This window comes from Dama dama, chromosome 5 (genome assembly GCF_033118175.1).
Source record: "Dama dama isolate Ldn47 chromosome 5, ASM3311817v1, whole genome shotgun sequence".
Classification (NCBI taxonomy): domain Eukaryota; kingdom Metazoa; phylum Chordata; class Mammalia; order Artiodactyla; family Cervidae; genus Dama; species Dama dama.
This window is the reverse complement of record NC_083685.1, coordinates 83827599-83846266: the sequence shown is the minus strand read 5'-3', so window position 1 is coordinate 83846266 and position 18668 is coordinate 83827599. Positions and strand designations below refer to the sequence as shown.

The window sequence follows — 18668 nt, the reverse complement described above, 5'->3', positions numbered from 1 at the left end:
TCCACTATGAAAATGTTCAAATGCACACTGAAATAGAGTTAATATATAAGCTCCCATGTACCTATTACCCAGTGAAGAAATATTTTGTAGTTTGTTTTTTTTTTTTCTTTATTTTTTTTTTTTGTACCCTACAACATACGGGACCTTAGTTCCCCAACCAGGGATTGAACCTGTGTCCCCTGCATTGGGAGTGCAGAGTCTTAGCCACTGGACCACCAGGGAAGTCCCATCTCCCTCTTTCAATTATAAAATTTTTAAGTTATCAAGGCATAAGCATATTTGAAGAAATTTGGAAAATGGAAAAAAATTCAAAGTCCCATCATCCTAAATTACCATCCCATTTTGCTGTTTTCTTTATTTCTATTCCTTCTACTCCCCAACATGCTTTGCTTTCAGAGATAGAGAGTGTGTGTATATGTATGTGTCTGTGTGTTGTAACACTGTGTGCTTACAATATGCCAGGTAAGATTCTAAGATTTAACATGTATTTGTCTTCACAGCAGACTGGGTTTTTATTACCCCATTTTACTGATGAGGAAATTCAGGTATGTAGAGATTAATATCTTACCTAAGGTTATGTGGCTAGAAAACTGACTGAACTTCTATTCTGTCAGAGTCAGATTCCATTAGATTCAGACTCCTTGCATCTGGTTTCTGAATCTGTGTTCTTAACCACTACCCTGCTTTTCCTCTCGGTTACTAGAGTATACATGCAATTTTGTTATCCTTTGTTGTTGTTAAGTCACTCAGTCATGTCTGATTCTTTGAGGTCCCATGGACCAGGCTTCCCTGTCGTTTACTGTCTCCCAGAGTTTGCCCAAACTTAAATCCATTGAGTTGATGATGCCATCCAACCATTTCATCCTCTGCTGCCCCCTTCTCCTGCTGCCCTCAGTCTTCCCCAGCATCAGGGTCTTTTCCAGTGAGTCGACTCTTTGCATCAGGTGTCCAAAGTATTAGAGCTTCAGCTTCAGCATCAGTCCTTCCAGTGACTATTCAGGGTTGATTTCCTTTAGGATTGACTGGTTTGATCTCCTTGCTGTCTTCTTAAAATTTTACATCATGGGTATTTTAAAGATACTATTCATAATTTTATAAGGCTGTTCAGAACACTAGCAATAACCCCACTAGTCAATATATTCCCTTGAGAAAAGTTTTTATCATGACATTTGTTTTTTCCATTTTATCTTAATGTTAGATTTACAGAAATGTTATAAAAATCATAGAGTTCCCATTTTTAATCTTCACCCAGCTTCCCCTAACATTAACCTCTTATATAACCATGGTATAATTTTAAAAACTAAGAAATTAACGTTGGTACGCTACTATTAAATAAAATATCGACTTTGTTTTGGGTTTCACCAGTTTTTTTTTTTTTTACTAATGTCTTTTTTCTGTTCCAGGATCCAACCCATACATTGCATTTAGTTGTCAGTGATGTTTATGTTTGTGTCACAATTGATGTTTATCTTTCCGTATTGTTTCAGCTAAGTGCAGTGGCACCAGTCTGGAACATAGTTTCTTAATTTCTCTAGTAAAGGTAATTGTGACTCATACCTTGAAGAGTAAGTTATTCATTCTAGGTATAAGGACAAGTTATTTCATTCCTCCGTGCCTTGGTTTTCTTATGGTAATCATAATGGTTTTTTAAGTTAATAATGATAATAGCTACTATTTGAAGACTTTATATGCCCGGCTCGGTACTAATTTAATATGATGTTCCTCTCAACAGTCCCTTCAGAAGGATACTGTTATCCCCGCTTTATAATTAGAAAAATTGAGGCTACACAAGGTTATGTGACTTGTCCGAAGCTCTACAACTTATCCAAGGCTATACAACTGAACCAAGACAGACTTTACGGTTTAATCTCTTAACTATTATCAGTATTTGTTAGCATTTATAATATCATTTGACTTTCCTGGTGGCTCAGATGGTAAAGCGTCTGCCTACAATGTGGGAGACCCGGGTTCGATCCCTGGGTCGGGAAGATCCTCTGGAGAAGGAAATGGCAACCCACTCCAGTACTCTTGCCTGGAAAATCCCATGGATGGAGGAGCCTGGTAGGCTACAGTGCATGGGGTTGCAATGAGTTGGACATGACTGAGCGACTTCACTTTCACTTTCTATAGTGTCATACAGCATAAGTGTTCAAATGATGGTAGCAATTATTCTTATTATTTTTAAAAAATAAAACATTTTAATCATATTTTAGTACTGTTTCTCTGTGATCCCTAGAGATAAATTGTGGATGATGTTCTAGGCTCTTGGTGTTGAGTATTTTCCAGCTATCATTTTAAAAATGAAATGACTGTGGAACTAGCAAATATTTATTACTTCCGTATTATGTGTAGGAATGTGTAGGAGTCCTGCTATGTGATGAAGCAGATGATATGACAATTCAAGCTGACAGACTAAAAGCAGTCCTAATCCATATATGAATAATTATCAAATGAATTCTCTACATGAAGTTCTTAGTAGGAGATCTGGGAAGAGAGGAATCACTTTAGACTAGGGGAAGCTTTCTGAGGAAATGGAATTTGAGTGAACTTTTATGGAATGGGTAAAATTTGGGTAGGTTGAGAGGAAAGACAAAGGAAAACTTCATATGGTAAAATTAATATTCTAGATTACTGCTTCTAATAGCTTTTCATCAAACCCATAGGTAACATTAATTTTGTACATGGGGACTTTGAATCTTAATGAAGTTAAGTGAATTTCCCAGGGTCACACAGTTAATAAATGGCAGGACTTAGATGTGGATCCAAATTTGTTTGATTCCCCAGCCCTACCTTCAACATTATGTATCCCATCATTTGGTTAGCAGTAAAATCTAATTTTTAACATGAGTTAAATTTAAATGTATGTAAATATATGTGTAAATATATTTAAATTTAGATATTTAAATTAGATTTAAATTTTAAAAATTGAGCAACAGATGCTTCCTTCCATACTTATCCATTGTGCTTATTCAACACTCAATCAAAAAGGAATCTGACTGTGCCGAGACTCAGACAGCATTCTCTATCCTGTACTGGTGCTGTTTAAGTGGGGAAAGGCCAGTCGATGAGGAACACACTTTGGAAAGACATTGATAAAGAGTAGCCTGTTCTTGCTGCTGCTGTATTGACACCTAATTAGAAGTCAATATTGTCAGCATAATGACCTGGCCAGTTGCTGAACTGACTGCCTAAGTGACACAGAGTCCCCAGGTAATAGCCAAAGATAAGAGTGTTATTTGCTTGCCCAGTGCCACTCGGAACATAGTGTTTGCATTAGGATGCAAATGCTCAAGTAGATTCTTCCAGGCTTGTATCTAAGTGGCTCTGGCCTAGATAGCAGAGGTTAATATATCATAAAATTTGGTGTGAAACCCAACCTCCCCAATTACAAATGTGTTCACAGGAAATAGCTTTTCCTTCTGAAAAGCAAAAGAAGTGTTGGGTTTTAGAGGGCCACATGAGAAGGCAGTTAAAATATTTTTCTCCACACAGGCATTATATTGATCAGTTTCTTAAAAAAAAACAACCAAAATTAACCTGATATTTGGAGTTTCTCTGTGCTATTTTTTTGGATGATCTGTTTCTTCTTCCTCTTCTCTGTCTTTAATGAGCAGATGGTGTAATCCTGCCTTACTTCCAAAGGTGATTGGATTTTTATCCATTTTGATTTGTATTTGGCCAATGGTATATATTAAATAGCTTATATTTATCTGTGGATGTTTCGTATATATATTTCTTAATGCTGAGAATCACAAATAGCTGTGTGGAAAGCTTCAACCAGCCTGATTACAGCGGATGTGCAATTGGATTGAAGAATGTGTACTCAAGAGCTTATGATCACTGGCCCGGTTGAGTCTGGGTGATGCATGTGGCTTTCCAGGGATGCCGCTATTTACATCTGTTAATGGCCCTTCTTGATGGCCGGCTCCCCAATGAGGTGACACACAGCAGCCCGGGGATGAGGGCCCAAGACTGCGAATGTGGCTGGGCTCCATTAGGCAGGACCAGGAATGCTCACTGGTAGGCTTTGTGTTTGGGGGCAAGTGGTGGGGGTGGGAAGCAGGGCAGACAGAAAGAATCAGTGGGGAGAAAAAAGAATGGAAAACATTACTTATCCTGGCATGGGGAAGCAGACAGGCAGACGTGAAAAACTGCAGCCATAACTGAGGTATGAGTGAATAGAAAAGAACTAGCGAATAAACAAGTAGAAGGATTGACTAGTTCTCATATGGAAGGGGATTAAAAGAGGAGAGGGCTGTGAGGGTTTGGGAAGAGACATGTCATCCCCGCCTATTAGGTCAGTTTCATTTATTTGTGTGACTGGACAGATGCTACTGAACAGTGAGCAGAGATTTACCTATATTAGTGCAGCAAGAGGTCGGTTACTTGCATATTTGCATCCTTTGGTGCTCTGGTGTTGGGAGAAAGCAACAAGAGATGCTCAGAGGAGGCAATGTTGAGATAGAGCAGTTCCTGCAGAAATAGAAGATACCTGAAGCAAACTAATAAAGAATGCTGCCATTATTCCTATCAAATACTTGTTATTTAGTCGTTAAGTCATGTCCGATTTGTTTTGCAACCCCAGAGACTATAGCCCTCCAGGCTCCTCTGTCCATGGGATTTCTCAGGCAAGAATACTAGAGTGGATTGCCATTTCCTTTTCCAGGGGATCTTCCTGACCTAGGGATCAAACCCACATCTCCTGCATTGCAGGCGGATTCTTTACCGCTGAGCCGCAGGGGTAGCCCTATCAAATACTAGAGGACAATAAAAGGGCCCAGGCTTGTAAAAGTTGTACAGTCATGAGAGGTAATCCTCTTCCTGCTTTCCTACATGTGAAAGGTTTCTTGGAAAGAATCTCACAAAATAAGGTAATAAGTTAGGGAATCCTGGCTTAATTCCCAGGGCCACAGTATTCTTCCATACATATGCTGAGTGTATTTAGACTTTGGTTTTTCCATCTTCTTTGAGCAAACCCAAAGAAGAAATTGAGACAGCTGTGAAATACATACATAGTAAACCAGCTGTTCTCAACATAATCTTAGGGAAGTATGCTAGAATATTTGCTCTAGTTTCCCACAGGGAGCTTGGCTCTTTAGCATTGCATATCTTTACACAAAAGTTGTGTCTGCATCCAATCTGATATCTTCAAGGAACTTGGAGCAGAGTTCTGCATATAAGAAGCTTGTATTGATTTGTTTGTCTGTTTATGCCTTTGCAGATTGGCATGGTAGCTTGGAAAATGACCCTTAAAAGTCCAGAATATCCAGACGGCCGAGATATCATTGTTATTGGCAATGACATTACTTATCGAATTGGGTCCTTTGGACCCCAAGAGGATTGGCTGTTTCTCAGAGCTTCTGAACTTGCCAGGGCAGAGGGCATCCCACGCATCTATGTAGCAGCCAACAGTGGAGCAAGAATTGGACTGGCAGAGGAAATTCGTCATATGTTTCACGTGGCCTGGGTAGATCCTGAGGATCCTTACAAGGTACAGATTAAGAAAAGATAATACTTCCGATTACTTTACGGATATGTGTGTGTGTGTGTGTGTGTGTGTGTGTGTGTGTGTGTACAAAGGTTGGGGAGAAGTAGAGGTTTAAGTTCAAAAGTTAGCAACTGCACTGGAAATAAATTCTCTCTCAATATGTTCACCTAGTCTTTCCTCCAGCTTGGAAATAGAACACCATTTCTTGGGTTGTACTAGATGGAAATAGTAGGTGTGCATTTAATGTGAGACAAGTTAAGCCAGAATAGTATTGTTACTAATTTTGTTATTAAATTATTCCACCTTGTCTTCTAAGACATATGGTCAGTTATCAGCAAAATCTCTCAGATCCTCAGCTTCTCTGATTGTTCTCCAACCTTCTTGCCCTACTTGAAACCTGCCTGTCCTCCGAAGACTCTTATTCCCTCTTACATGGTGACTGGTTTCTCTTTCCCTTGTGCCACAGAGCCTGGAGAGAGACTTTGATGAAGAGTCTCTCCTCCTGTCTAAGGCCAATCCCACTATGTTTGGTCCTCTCCCCTCTTGCCAACTTAAGGATGTAGATCAAAGCACCTCCCCCTTCTCTCTTGTTTTTCCTTTCTATTAGAAGACACATGTCTGTGTCTTTAGCACATAGACATTGACCCCTCCAGTCACCAACCCTACCCCATTTTTTCCTTCCATTTATAGCAAGACTTCTTTTCTTTTTAAGATTTATTTGCCTTTCGGCTGCGCTGGCCTGCATGCAGGCTTTCCCTAGTGGCGGCAAGCGGGGGCTCCTCCCCAGTTACCATGCAAGGCCTTTTCATTGTGATGGCTTCTCCTGTTGCAGAGCATGTGCTCTAGAGTGCATGGACTTCAGTAGTTGCAGCGTGGGCTCGTTAGTTGTGGCTCACCGGCTTACTTGTCCTGTTTATCATATGGAATCTTCCCGGATCAGGGATCAAACTGGCGTATCCTGCATTGGCAGGTGGATTCCTTACTACTGAGCCACCAAAGGAACTCCACAGCAAGACTCCTTAAAGAGTTTCTCTTCTTGCTGTCTCCAGATCCCTTTCTCCCTCCCATCCCCTCTGGAACCCATCTCTGTTTCTCCTGCACCCACACCGTTCCACCCGAGCTGCTTATGTCAAGGTTGCCATTGATTCCATATTGTTAAACTCTCTTGTGAACCTCACTTACGCAGCATTTCAGCAGCATTCCATGCAGTTGGTTATTCCTTCATCCTTGAAATACTTTCTTCTCTTGGTTTCCAGGACCCCATAATCTCCTTTTTACCCTTCTAACCACTCTTTCTCAGTTTCCTTTGCTGCCTTTTACATTTTAAGAGTGTCAGGGGATGATGGAAATATTCTATATTTTGATTGTAATGGCAAATATGCACAAGTGTATACATTTGTCAGAATTCATCAAACTACAACACTTAAAACTGATGGATTTTGTTGCCTGTAAAATATGCTTCAGTAAAATTCATTTCAAAAGTGTATGAGAATTGTTGATGACCACTCTTAAGTACTTGGGCTTCCCTGGCAGCTCAGCCGGTAAAGAACCTGCCTGCAATGCAGGAGACCCTAGTTCAATTCCTGGGTTGGGAAGATCTGCTGGAGAAGGGATAGGCTACCCACTGCAGTATTCTTGGGCTTCCCTTGTGGCTCAGCTAGTAAAGAATCTGCCTATAATGCAGGAGCCCTGTGTTTGATCCCTGCGTTGGGAAGATCCCCTGGAGAAGGGAATGGCTACCCACTCCAGTCTTCTGGCCTGGAGAATTCCATGGACTATGTAGTCCATGGGGTCGCAAAGAGTAGGACACGACTGAGTGACTTTCACTTTCATTATTAAGTACAGGGTTTCTTTTGGGGTGATAGAAATATCCTGGAATTAGATAGTGGTGGTGGTTGCACAACATCTGAATATACTAGAAACTACTGAATTGTACACTGTACAATGGTCATTTTATGTTAATGTGAATTTTATCTCAGATTTTTCAAATTATTTTTTAAAATGTGAGTGGAGATAGATATCAGGGTCACGAAGGCTGTGGCAGAACCAAGTCCAGGATCTCCCAGCCTCGACCCCATCAGGGCCCAGAGTCACCTCACCTGGTGCTTTGGCAAGATAGCTTTTATAGAAGGTGAGGTAGAAAGAAAAAAAGTGTTTTAGGACTTAGTCCCTGGACCCTCTCCACTTTTCTCTATTCACCTACCCTTGGTCATCTCACCCAGTCCTCAAGATTTAAATTCCATCTATAAACTGATGAACTTCTAAATTGGTATCCTACCCCTGAACTTCAGATTCATCTGTCCGGACTCAACCTCTCTACCTGCACATCTGCCTCACCGCAGATTCTAGTCGTCCTCCTTGCATTTGTTCTTCCTACAGTCTTCTCTAGCTCAGTAAATGAAACCTCTATTCTTCTGTTTATGTAACAGATCTTAGAATAATGCTTGGCCTGTCTTTCTCACATCGCACATCCTCCCTGTCAGTGAATCACGTGTACATCCCAACCTGCGAAATATACCTGGAACGCACCCACCTCTGACCACTTCCGCTGCTGCACAGGGGTCTAGGCCCCTGTCATCTCTTACTGCGTTTATTGCGGTCGCGTCTCATTGACCTTCCTGCTTCTGGCCTTGCCCCTGCCCCTACCCAAAGTCTACTCTCAACAGAAAGTGGAGGGCTTCCCTGGTGGCTCGGTGGTAAAGAATCTGCCTGCCAATGCAGGAGACACAGGTTCAATCCCTGGCCCGGGAAGATCCCACATGCGGCAGCGCAGCTCAGCCCATGCACCATGACTATTGCGCCTGTGCTCTAGAGCCCGGGAGCTGCAACTACTGCAGCCTGCACGCCCCAGAGCCCCCTGCTCCACAACAAGAGAAGCCATGCAATGAGAAGGCCATGCGCCGCAACTGACGAGTAGCCCCTGCTTTGCTGCAACCAGAGAAAAGCCAGCGTGGCAACAAAGACCCAGCACGACCAAAAATAAAAATGGAAAGGAAGGAAAGTGGAATGATCCAGTTAAATGTAAATCAGATCGCGACTCCAAACTTTGCTGTGATTAAGACCCTTTAAAGGCTTCCCAGCTAACTCACGTGAGGGCCAGAAACCCTGCAGTTGCCGGCAAGTCTCTCCTAGGTTGGCCCCCAGGGCCCCCGCCCTCGTCCGCTCCCACCTCGTCCCACACCGTGGTTCCTCCACCCCCTCGCTCTGTCTTGAGCCTGCTGGGCACACTTGGCACTTTCACGCTTGTGGTTCCTTCTGCCTGGAGTGCTTTTCCTCCAGATACCCCCATATCTCACTGCCACAGCTCTTCAGGTATTGGCTCAAATGACATTTTCAGCAAAGCCTTCCCTGGCTGTTCTTCTAGAAGGTCAACTCTCCCAGCTGTCCTGTCTCCTCCGTTTATTTTATTTTTTTCCCCTCAAACGTTATTCCCATTAACATCGTATATTTAACTTACTTATTTTGTGTACTTTCTGTATCTCCTACCAGAAGATAAGTTGTGTAACGCCAGAAACTTTTGCCCGTTTCGTCCCTTCCTGTTTTTCCCATGCCTTCCATGTAACAGGCGCCCAATAAATGTTGGTGACGGACACACTGCTGACACTCGTGCTTCCTCAGCAAGAGTGAGGCAGGATCGGTGGCAAATTCAAATTCATGTCTCTGACATGTTGTGCTCGTTGTGGGACAAATTCAGTTAAACAGCGGACATAGTTTCTCATAGTATTTTAAGTGTTTGTCTCTGCTTGCTTTTTTTTGTTTTTTGGTCTGAGTGACTCATTCACTTAAGGTGAATACGTGTATTAAGTAACTCTGTGTGTGAGTGTGCATATGTATGTATAAAAATAAGCCAATTATGAAATGTTAGTGTGATTTTTTAATGTACGTAGGGATTATTTTAAAAAGCAAGTTTTTTTTTTGCTTTTTTATTTAAAAAATAAAATGTTTATTTAAAAAAACAAAAGGTACAAGCTTAGTGTTTACTGATCATTAGCACTGCATAGACATCTGATTTTAAGATCGAATACTCCAGTTTTGTGATGCTCTCAATTATCCTTGACCCATCTATATTTTGATGGTACGATGGTACCATTGTGAGAAAATGATGAATAGTAATTCATATAAAGTTTTAATTTTGTGTTGATATTTTTAATGGAGATATCACCTAAGATTAGAGAATGACCCTTTAACCTTGATGAAAAGGAAATGAGTGGAATGTATCAGTACCTAAAGTTGCAGCTGTAAGATACCTAATTTCAAGGATACAATGATACAGAAACAGACACCCCCATCTTTCAAAGGAGCATTCTCAATGCTAGTATTCTATGAGACAGTAACTCTAAGCCATGATTTGGCGATTTAAAGCTAGCTTAGAACAAGCTGCATCATATGGGCTTTGCTGGGTCTTCGGGTCATGTGGTGATGGCAAATAGTGGGTTAAAAACTATCTGTGCTTCCCACAGGGATACAAATATTTATATCTGACCCCTCAAGATTATAAGAGAGTCAGTGCTCTCAACTCTGTCCATTGTGAACATGTGGAAGATGAAGGAGAATCCAGGTAGGTATTATCTATCAGAATAATTTGGCCGTGGATTCAAAACAGGAGAATATGATCATTTTTTTCTCACTGTCCTGCTGATCATGACCTTGAGCAATGAAGATTGCTTGTTGCATAACCTAGAAGCCTTAGGTATCTCCGCTCTACCACTTACTAGCTAAAAGGCAAAGTTATTCATTGAGGCTTTAGAATTGTTTATTATATTCATTTGAAAAGTTGGAACATACAAACAATTATGAAGAAAAAGTAAAAACCAGCTATAGTCCTACCAAGAGATCACCACTATTAATATATATTATATACTTTCTGTCATATGTATATACATCTTTTTTCCTACATAATTGGGGTCATAATAGAAAAGGTCTTTTGTAATTCTTGCCACTAAAAATTATTTGGGGGGGAACTTTTTATATTCTTACAATATTATTTGAGAATATGATATTTAATGGCTTCATATAAATCTTTATAATTAATGTATCATATTTGAGCATTCAGACAATTCTAATTTTTACTGCTATACCCTGGACTGATCATTCTTTTATGTAAACTTTGAGGAATAGCTCTGGTTATTTACTTTGTGTTAATTTCTAAAAGTAGAATTAGTAGTCAAAAAGTATATCCATTAAAAAAAAATTTTTTTTTAATAATTTCAAATTGTCCTCTCAAGAGCTGCATTCCCATGAGCAATATATGTAGTGCTTGTTCACCCTGTTTAATTGTTCTCCACCCTTGCCAACATTGATTATTGTCAATAAAATAGGATGAAAATGGCAATTGTTATTTTAACTGGTATTTTTTGATCACCAGTGAGGTTGAACATTTTTATAATCTATCTGAAAGTATTTTCCAGAATGTTAATCAGTTGCTCCAGGATCTTATTGAATAATTCATACTTTCTTCACTTTTATAATAATCTTAACTCAATTACCAGGCTTTATAGTCTGTTTTTTGTTCTATTTATTCTTGGACTAATGCCACACAGTTTTAACTGTTCTAATGGCCTAGGGTTCCTCACATTCTTAATTTTTCCCCAAAATTTTATTAATTATTTTTGTCTTTTTACATATAGGCTCATTTTTTTTAATTCCCCCAAACCTCCCATAATGATTTTGATCTGAGTTGCATTAGGTTTATAAATTAATTTAGGAAGATCTGAGTGCTTCATAATATTAACTCTTCCCAACAAGATATATGGTGTGTTTTTCTAATTATTTAAGTGTATATTTGAAGTTTTATAGTTTTCTTCACATAGGTTATGCCAGAAGGTCCCAGTCTTTTTTGGTTCACAGCACCCATATTGTCTCCGTAATTTTTTCATAGCAGCTTTAGGCAAAAAGATATACCTGGTATTTCTGATTATTGAGTAGTCAGACCCAGAGAGCTTCATAAGTATTTATGCTGTGAACAACATGGGTTTGAATTTCTTGAGTCCACTTCTACATGGACATTTTCAACAGTAAATGCAACAGTACTATACCATCTGTGGTTGGTTGAATCTGTTTATAGACATGGAAGAACCATGTGTTAATAATCAAGCACCAACTATAAGTGATACTTGAATTTTCACCTACTGAGGGTTGATGCCCCAACTATGGTTATTGTTCAAGAGTCAACTGTATAATACGTATCACAACAGAAAATTTTTTTATTTCATTCTTAAATTTTTGCAGTTACTTACTTATGGGATATTTGCATCTGTACTACGTTGCAGATCTTAGAATCAGCTTGGACATAGCCACCCTCACATCTTGTTCTGCACTGATTTTTGTGTAGAACTCCCTCCACCCTGCACCACCTTCAAAACTGAAAACCCAGCTTTGCAAAGATTGTCAGAAGGAATGTAGCACTACCTAGTGTTAAACTATGAACTGCTTGAAACTAGTAGTTCACATGGGAGCCAACAGATATCACATAGAATTTCTCTCAAAAATTTGAAATGTCCTTCAGTGCCCCTGAGGGGTCACTGTGGCACCCATCCCAGGATTTCTTGGTGTACAGTGTAGGTATTGTGGGATTTTGCCATTTTTTAAATAACTCTATATGTTTTGCACTTTTTTCTTGCTACTCTGAACAGGATTCCCACCCCACCCCCACCATTGTATTTTTTAACTGTTTGTTACTGGTATGTCAGAAGACTTGATTTTTGTATATTGCTTTTGTTAAAATAATTCAGTTTTCTTCTCTGATCTTTAGTTTCCTCATCTGTATGAAGAAGAATCAAGTGAGCTTATGTATGTGAAGCCCTTATGGGCACAGTACTGAGCACATAGTAAGCAATCACAGATCCTGGCTGTTATTATCTATGATAATGGAGATGATATTCCTTATCACACTGTACTGTTGTGAGGATCAAAAATGACACACATAAATCTTTTGTAATTATATTATGTTGCACAAAGGTTTTTATTAAAGTAACATCAAAATGTGATACTACCTTTTTTGTTTTTTGGCCGTGTGATGCGACATGCAGCATCTAGTTCCCTGACTAGGGATCAAACCTGTGCTCCTTGCAGTGAAAACACAGAGTCTTAACCACTGGATCTCCAGGGAAGTCCCTGGTACTACTTTAAAGAATGATAGTCTTAAAGGTAGAAGACTTAGATCATAGAGCAGAAAATGGGAAATTTTTTATTCTCTTTCATGTGATGCAATAGGAAAAGATGTCATTTAACAAATCATAAACACCTGTGAAACAGTATGCACTCCTTAGGAGGGAAAAGATCTGCTTTGCAAGGAAGGCTGGCTGGGCCCATGAGTATGTGTGACTATATGGCATGTGGGCCTTATAAAAAGAACATATAACCCCCTCCCCCACCACCAAATTACTGTGGCTCATTACCCATTAACGCAGATTAACTTTACCTATAACATAAGTCTGGAATCTAGAGTCTAGATACAAAGCCAAAGGAATAACTGGGAGAAGGAATTACTGGGAATCCAGGAAGCAGAAACACAAAGCCACAGAACAACAGCGAGGGCAAAGAAAAGGAATTGGTGGAAGGCTGGAAGTAAAGGAACAGAGACATATGGGGGCAAAAAAAAAAAAAAAAAGTTTAAGAGCTACTATGAGACATTTATTTATTATTTCAGTTTCTAAGACTGTGCCCAGTGCCAAACCTTCTGGGCACACGTGGAACAATAAATAACATATGCCCATCTCTATGTCCCACTTTGTATTTTTCCTTTATTAGCTGCATTCCCCATCTCTCATTTCGCATTATCAGCTATCACTCCTAATCTCCCACTGAGAAGACCTATGAGTGGCTCCCGTTGGATCCACAGGCTGCTTTCTGGACAACTTGCCCAGCATTTTACTTTTGCACCCATTCCCCCCGCCCCTCCAGAGGACTGTGTCAGGAACTCTCATATATACACTGGGTACTTTCCAAGGAGCAGGGATAGAGTGCACTGTGTTGACCTTCCCTTCATCCTTGTCTTGGAAAGAGAAAGGATTTGGAACTTGAGAAACTGTTCTCACTGTGCCTCTGGATTTTTTTTTTTTTTTTATTCCTAGGTAACATTCATCTAAAATGCTTGATTTAATGGCTGTGGCTGATTGTAGAGAGACGTGTCCTAGAAAGGAAGAGGTCTTCTGACACTGGAGCGCCATCTATGTGTCAAACCCTCTCATTGCTGCTTAATTTAACTCTACTCAGCTCTCAGAAGTGGATGCACTCTAATTCCCATCTTACACAAGTTACCTTATCCCTAGAGTCGCGCTGATGTATGTGTCAGGGCAGGGATTTAAACCTGTCTACTTAGTTCCAGGTTTTGCTCTTTCCGCTATACCATATTGCTTCCAGACAAAACAGGCACCAAGCTAAGAAGGAAAGATATATGAATGAAGAGTATAAAAAATGTACAGAGCTCTGGTGTTAAATGTAAGAGTTCAGTATGCTTTTAACAGCCTGTCAGTGGTGGTTATTCTGTTAATGGATTGTTGTTCCCGTGTTTAACCTGTCTAATTTGGCATGGCTCTGTCCACCAGGTACAAGATAACTGACATCATTGGGAAGGAAGAAGGACTTGGAGCAGAGAACCTTCGAGGTTCTGGAATGATTGCTGGGGAATCCTCGTTGGCCTACGACGAGATCATCACCATCAGCCTGGTAAATCTTGGCCGAGGGTGAGATTTTTGGAGAGCTGGCTGTGACTAGGATTTGCTTTTGCCACCGTCACTGCTGTTCAGCCTCAAATGAGAGCATTTCTTTAAAAAAAAAAAATTGATTTATCGGCAGTGCTGGGTCGTTGTGGCTGAGTGTGCTTTTTACTTGCAGCGGGTGGGAGCTACTCTCTAATTGCGGTGCAGGATTCTTATTATGGTGGCTTCTCTTGTTGTGGACCCCGGGCTCCAGGGTGTGCGGGCTTCAGTATTTGCAGTACCCTGGGCTCTGGAGCACAGACTTAGTTGCCCCATGGCATGTGGGATCTTCCCAGACCAGGGATCGAACCTGTGTCTCCTGCCCTGGCAGGCAGATTCCTATCTCTGTGCCACCAGGGAAGCCCCAGGAGCATTTCTTTAAAATTGTAAATCTGCAATTTGATTTTAATTGTGCATAGTAGTAGGACAATAGGATAATGTACATAATTGGATTCCCCAGATAAAACTAGCACCTTGTGTTAGCCTTTAGTTTAACTTCTTATTTCTTAAATATTCTACACAGTATTAACAGCTTAAATTTCTTTTCCTCTTAACTAGTTTCCTTTTTCATACCTCTAGTGTGGATGCTACACATCTGTGGGACAGGCAAACGTGTAAGAGAAGTAAAGGGTCTGAGACCCTTTAACTGTTACTTGAATCATTGAATGAATTCTGTACCTTCTTGGCTTTAACCAGGAAATTGTGTTTTTGTATTGTTATTTAATCAAACAGTTTTCCTATCTTAAAAAAAAAAAAAAAGCAAACTTCTGTTAATGTGAATTATTTGTACCTATACCTTAATTCTTACAGCTTGGGAGGGAACATAAATATGTGACATGTCGAATTTATTCTTTTTTTAAGGTTACATGCAGGGCCATTGGGATTGGGGCTTACCTTGTCCGACTGGGACAGAGAACCATCCAGGTCGAAAATTCTCACTTAATCCTGACAGGAGCTGGGGCCCTCAACAAAGTAAGTTTCTAGGGTTTGGAAGAAGTGTGTGAAGCTTTTCAAAGACTGTTGTGAATTCTTGATTCTAGGTCTTGATTGGTGGGGGAAGATATTCAGCCCACGCCTTCCTCAGTCTCTCCCTTCTCCTCTCTTCGTTTTCTCTGCCTATTCATTCATTTGACATAATGAGTGTTGTGAGTACCTACTGTGTGCCTGACACTATTCCAAGCCCTGTGGATATGTTAAGAAACAAACCATATATATCTCCTGCTACAAAGAGTTTATATTCTGATGTCTTTCTAGAAAGATCACATTTCATTGACTGCTTCTGTTATATCCTCCCTCCCTTTTTCTCATCTGTGAGCAAGCAATCTGAGATCTATACCTATGAAACATCCTCTGAACATGGCAAGGGTATCAGGTTTTAATATTTTGAGAAATTTGTGAAAGTACCTCTGAAAAGGAGCACTTAAGATGTGGTGCCTTATAGGTAAGGAAGTACTTGGTAAATGTTGAATGGGAAGTAGGCAGGTGGATGCATGGATGGATTGCTAAGAAAAGAGTATGACATGGACATTTACTTTCCCTTCCAAAGAAATGCTTGTGCCTTTTCAATCCAAGTTCATAGTGACTTTTCCACAAAGGGAAAAAAATAGTTAGTTTTCACTCTTACAGTGACCTCAGTACCTAAGAATACCTGCATATTACAAAGGACCATGTAGTTCCCCCTTCTTTGCAGGCATAGGAAAATTATTTTCTCTCCAAAGCTAGGAATATGTAATAGTCTAAGGCTGGCTGACTGACCTCATACAACTCACATAACCTCTCATCTTTCTTTATCTGTCAAAGATGGGTAATAATTTCCACCTTTAAATGATGCTGTAAACATCAAATGAGAAAACATAGGTAAAAGCACCTAGAACTTGGCGCAAAGCACTGGCCTGCACTGCAGTTCCAGTTACCTTTTCTTCTCTCTTAACTTGGTTTGAGGATTGAACTTGGGGAATTACACATGTGCTAAGTTGTGTATTAGACTTGCACAAACTTTTTTTTTTTAAGATCCAGCCTTGACTTTCACGTGGAAGGATTGGAATTAAGTGTCCTAGCCTATCATCCCCAGTTAGAATAAGTTGACACTGCCATCAGTCCAGATAACTTTGGGGGATGACAGAAATGAGAATGGTGTGAGGTGATAAGCTTGCTCTCTGCATCCATGTGAACTCCGTATCCTTCTCTGGGTTTCCCTTTCTCTCCAAGGAAAGCAGAGCAGTGCTCACAGTGGCCGACCTGGATGTCCTGCTCTTTCTTTAGAGAGTAGCCTGGAAATAAAGATTGTGAACTGTCTCTACTGAAGGAGGTTATTGCTCTGAATGAAACTGGCTGAGAGTCTTACGTTTTAAAAAAAGTTGTTCTTCTGGATCCTTTTTCTTAGAATGAGATATTGATGCATGCTGAAGAGAACTGTAGGTACCATTATCTGTGAGGATCCAATGTAACGAAGACACCTACATTTCTATAATGTTCCTCTACCTGAACAAAGAGCTAATTTCTGAAAAGGGTCTTGTCAACTGAGTTTCTTATTTTTTCCCTGATACTGAAAGACTATTCCAAAAGGCAAAGGTGTTGTCACTGTTGTCGTGTTGTTCTCACTGCTGCTGGGGGGTTTGTTTGTTTTTTCCTGAAAGCTTGGTAGTTGAATTTCAATCATGCTGCAAAGGAAGCATTAGGGATTTTGTTTTGTTTTCTTAAAATCTGGTTGAATTGCTGTGATCAAATTCATTATATTCATCTTCCTCTTAGCCTGCAGGGCTGCTGGTTAAAGAAGGCGGCTAGTTGTAGGGAAGAGATAGTGAGGCTGCAGCTGTAACTTCCCCTACAATGCTCATTTCCAGAAGGATATGATCTTTTGTATGAGTGATCAGTTAGAGGGGTTACCTAACCCTGCCCTGACTGCTTCGCTATCCTCTTACATAGAGCCATGGAGCTGGCAGACCCCCGATTTCGTGCAAATTCATTAAAATGTCCTGTCTGCCGCTGTGCCTCTCAGGTATGAAGAAGGGGACTAGACAGGAGCCAGGCTCTCCGGCGGCCCCCTCCGCCTTCCTGCGTGTGCACATCGTGTCTTTGTGTGCACCGCTACCGCCCTGCACGCCTGCCTTTTCTTCTGTAGGAATCTGCGCCTTGCATCCGCTGGGCGTGTGTCCAGGTCACTCTGAGTGCATGTCTCTTCCTGCCTGAGCGCCAGTCTCTCTCTTTGTGTCTGTGTGCTTCCCTGAGTCTCCATGTGTGAGAAAGTCTTTGTGTGTGTCTGGAGCCCCGTAGAGCCTCCCCACGCCCTGACCATCTAGCCTGTCATATGCGTGTACCTGTGTAAATGTAGGTGGTGGACGCGAGCCTTTAGACTGTAAACATTTGACCCCTACCTTTCTGAGTCTTCATCCTTTATGTTAAACATTAGGGCGAAGAGTCAGAAGCGGAGGGGGGGGGGGGGCATGCAGAGGTTGTAGGGAAAAAAAAAAAATCTGTGTGTGCAAGTGCCGATCCCGTTGACCCCTTTGAAAATTGAAATAATGATAATGCGCGTCTCCTGACTGCATCAAAGTATCAGCACATCAAAAGCCAGGAGGCATGAAATGCAAATGATAAAGTGAAAGCAGATGGATTGTGCATGATCGCCGATGCCCAATGAATTTTAAAAGGTGCTGGATTGTGGAGGGGGCTGGGGGGGCTACTGAAATAAACACGTTATCCCTGTGATTTTTTTTTTGTTCTTGACGCGCACTCCTGACAGTATTTTTTTCACACTTGAGTGAACACCCACTTCATCTCTCTCTCTCCTCTTCTCTCTTTCTCTCTCTCTCCTTTCTAACTCCACCTCCCCCCCACCCCCCCACCTCTTACACATCTCAGGTCATGTCGCTGCAGCTCCGGTGGAAATAATAAGATATAAACCACGAGGTTGTTATTTGCATAGAAATAGCATGGAGCCCCAGGCAGCAAGGGAGAAGGACACAGGGATCATTTGTCTAAAATTTTAATGAAAACTTTTGCTGAGGCAGAGATTTTTTTAAAAACTTTCTTTCTCCCCACTCTTCTCCTCCCCCTCCCCACCCACCTGCACCCCGTCTCTGCTTTGACTGAACACAGTTGGGTGTGAAGAGAAAGGGTTGACACTCCACATATCACACTTCTGTAACGCAGCCACATGTAAATTGTTTGTTCCTTTAATAGAAAGGAAGCTGGAAAGACACGCAATCCCAACTTAATACACTGCGTGTCTTCGTCAAGCTTTTATGGCTGCACTCCATCTCAGCACCCACGTGGTGTTGCCCGTCGTTAGCCAACCCGGTTTTAATTAGTTTAGCCCTTCCTACCTCTCTCTTCCAAAGACTCTTACTTTTAAAGGATTTCTTTTTGTAGCAGGCAGTGGTCACCTGCTCATAAAACATGATCATCCCCACGGTTTCCCGTTTCTTCCTTTCAGTGATTTCACTGTTCACTTACACATCTTTTTAGGGGCTCCATCCTCT

General features: G+C 40.9%; 1 protein-coding gene and 1 non-coding gene across 6 annotated transcripts in view; one reads left to right on the top strand and one right to left on the bottom strand.

Moving 5' to 3' along the window:
- Positions 1-18668, top strand: part of ACACA (acetyl-CoA carboxylase alpha) — a 277348-nt gene that overhangs the window by 199027 nt on the left and 59653 nt on the right. For all 5 annotated transcript variants that reach the window (XM_061142719.1, XM_061142724.1, XM_061142721.1 and 2 more), the window contains 4 exons: positions 5222-5491; positions 9949-10046; positions 14035-14155; positions 15049-15159. In XM_061142719.1, the coding sequence (XP_060998702.1) occupies positions 5222-5491; positions 9949-10046; positions 14035-14155; positions 15049-15159 (600 nt within the window). The remainder of the gene's footprint in view (positions 1-5221; positions 5492-9948; positions 10047-14034; positions 14156-15048; positions 15160-18668) is intronic.
- TRNAG-CCC (transfer RNA glycine (anticodon CCC)) lies at positions 150-222 on the bottom strand. Its single transcript has one exon. It is a non-coding gene; the product is annotated as a tRNA-Gly (tRNA).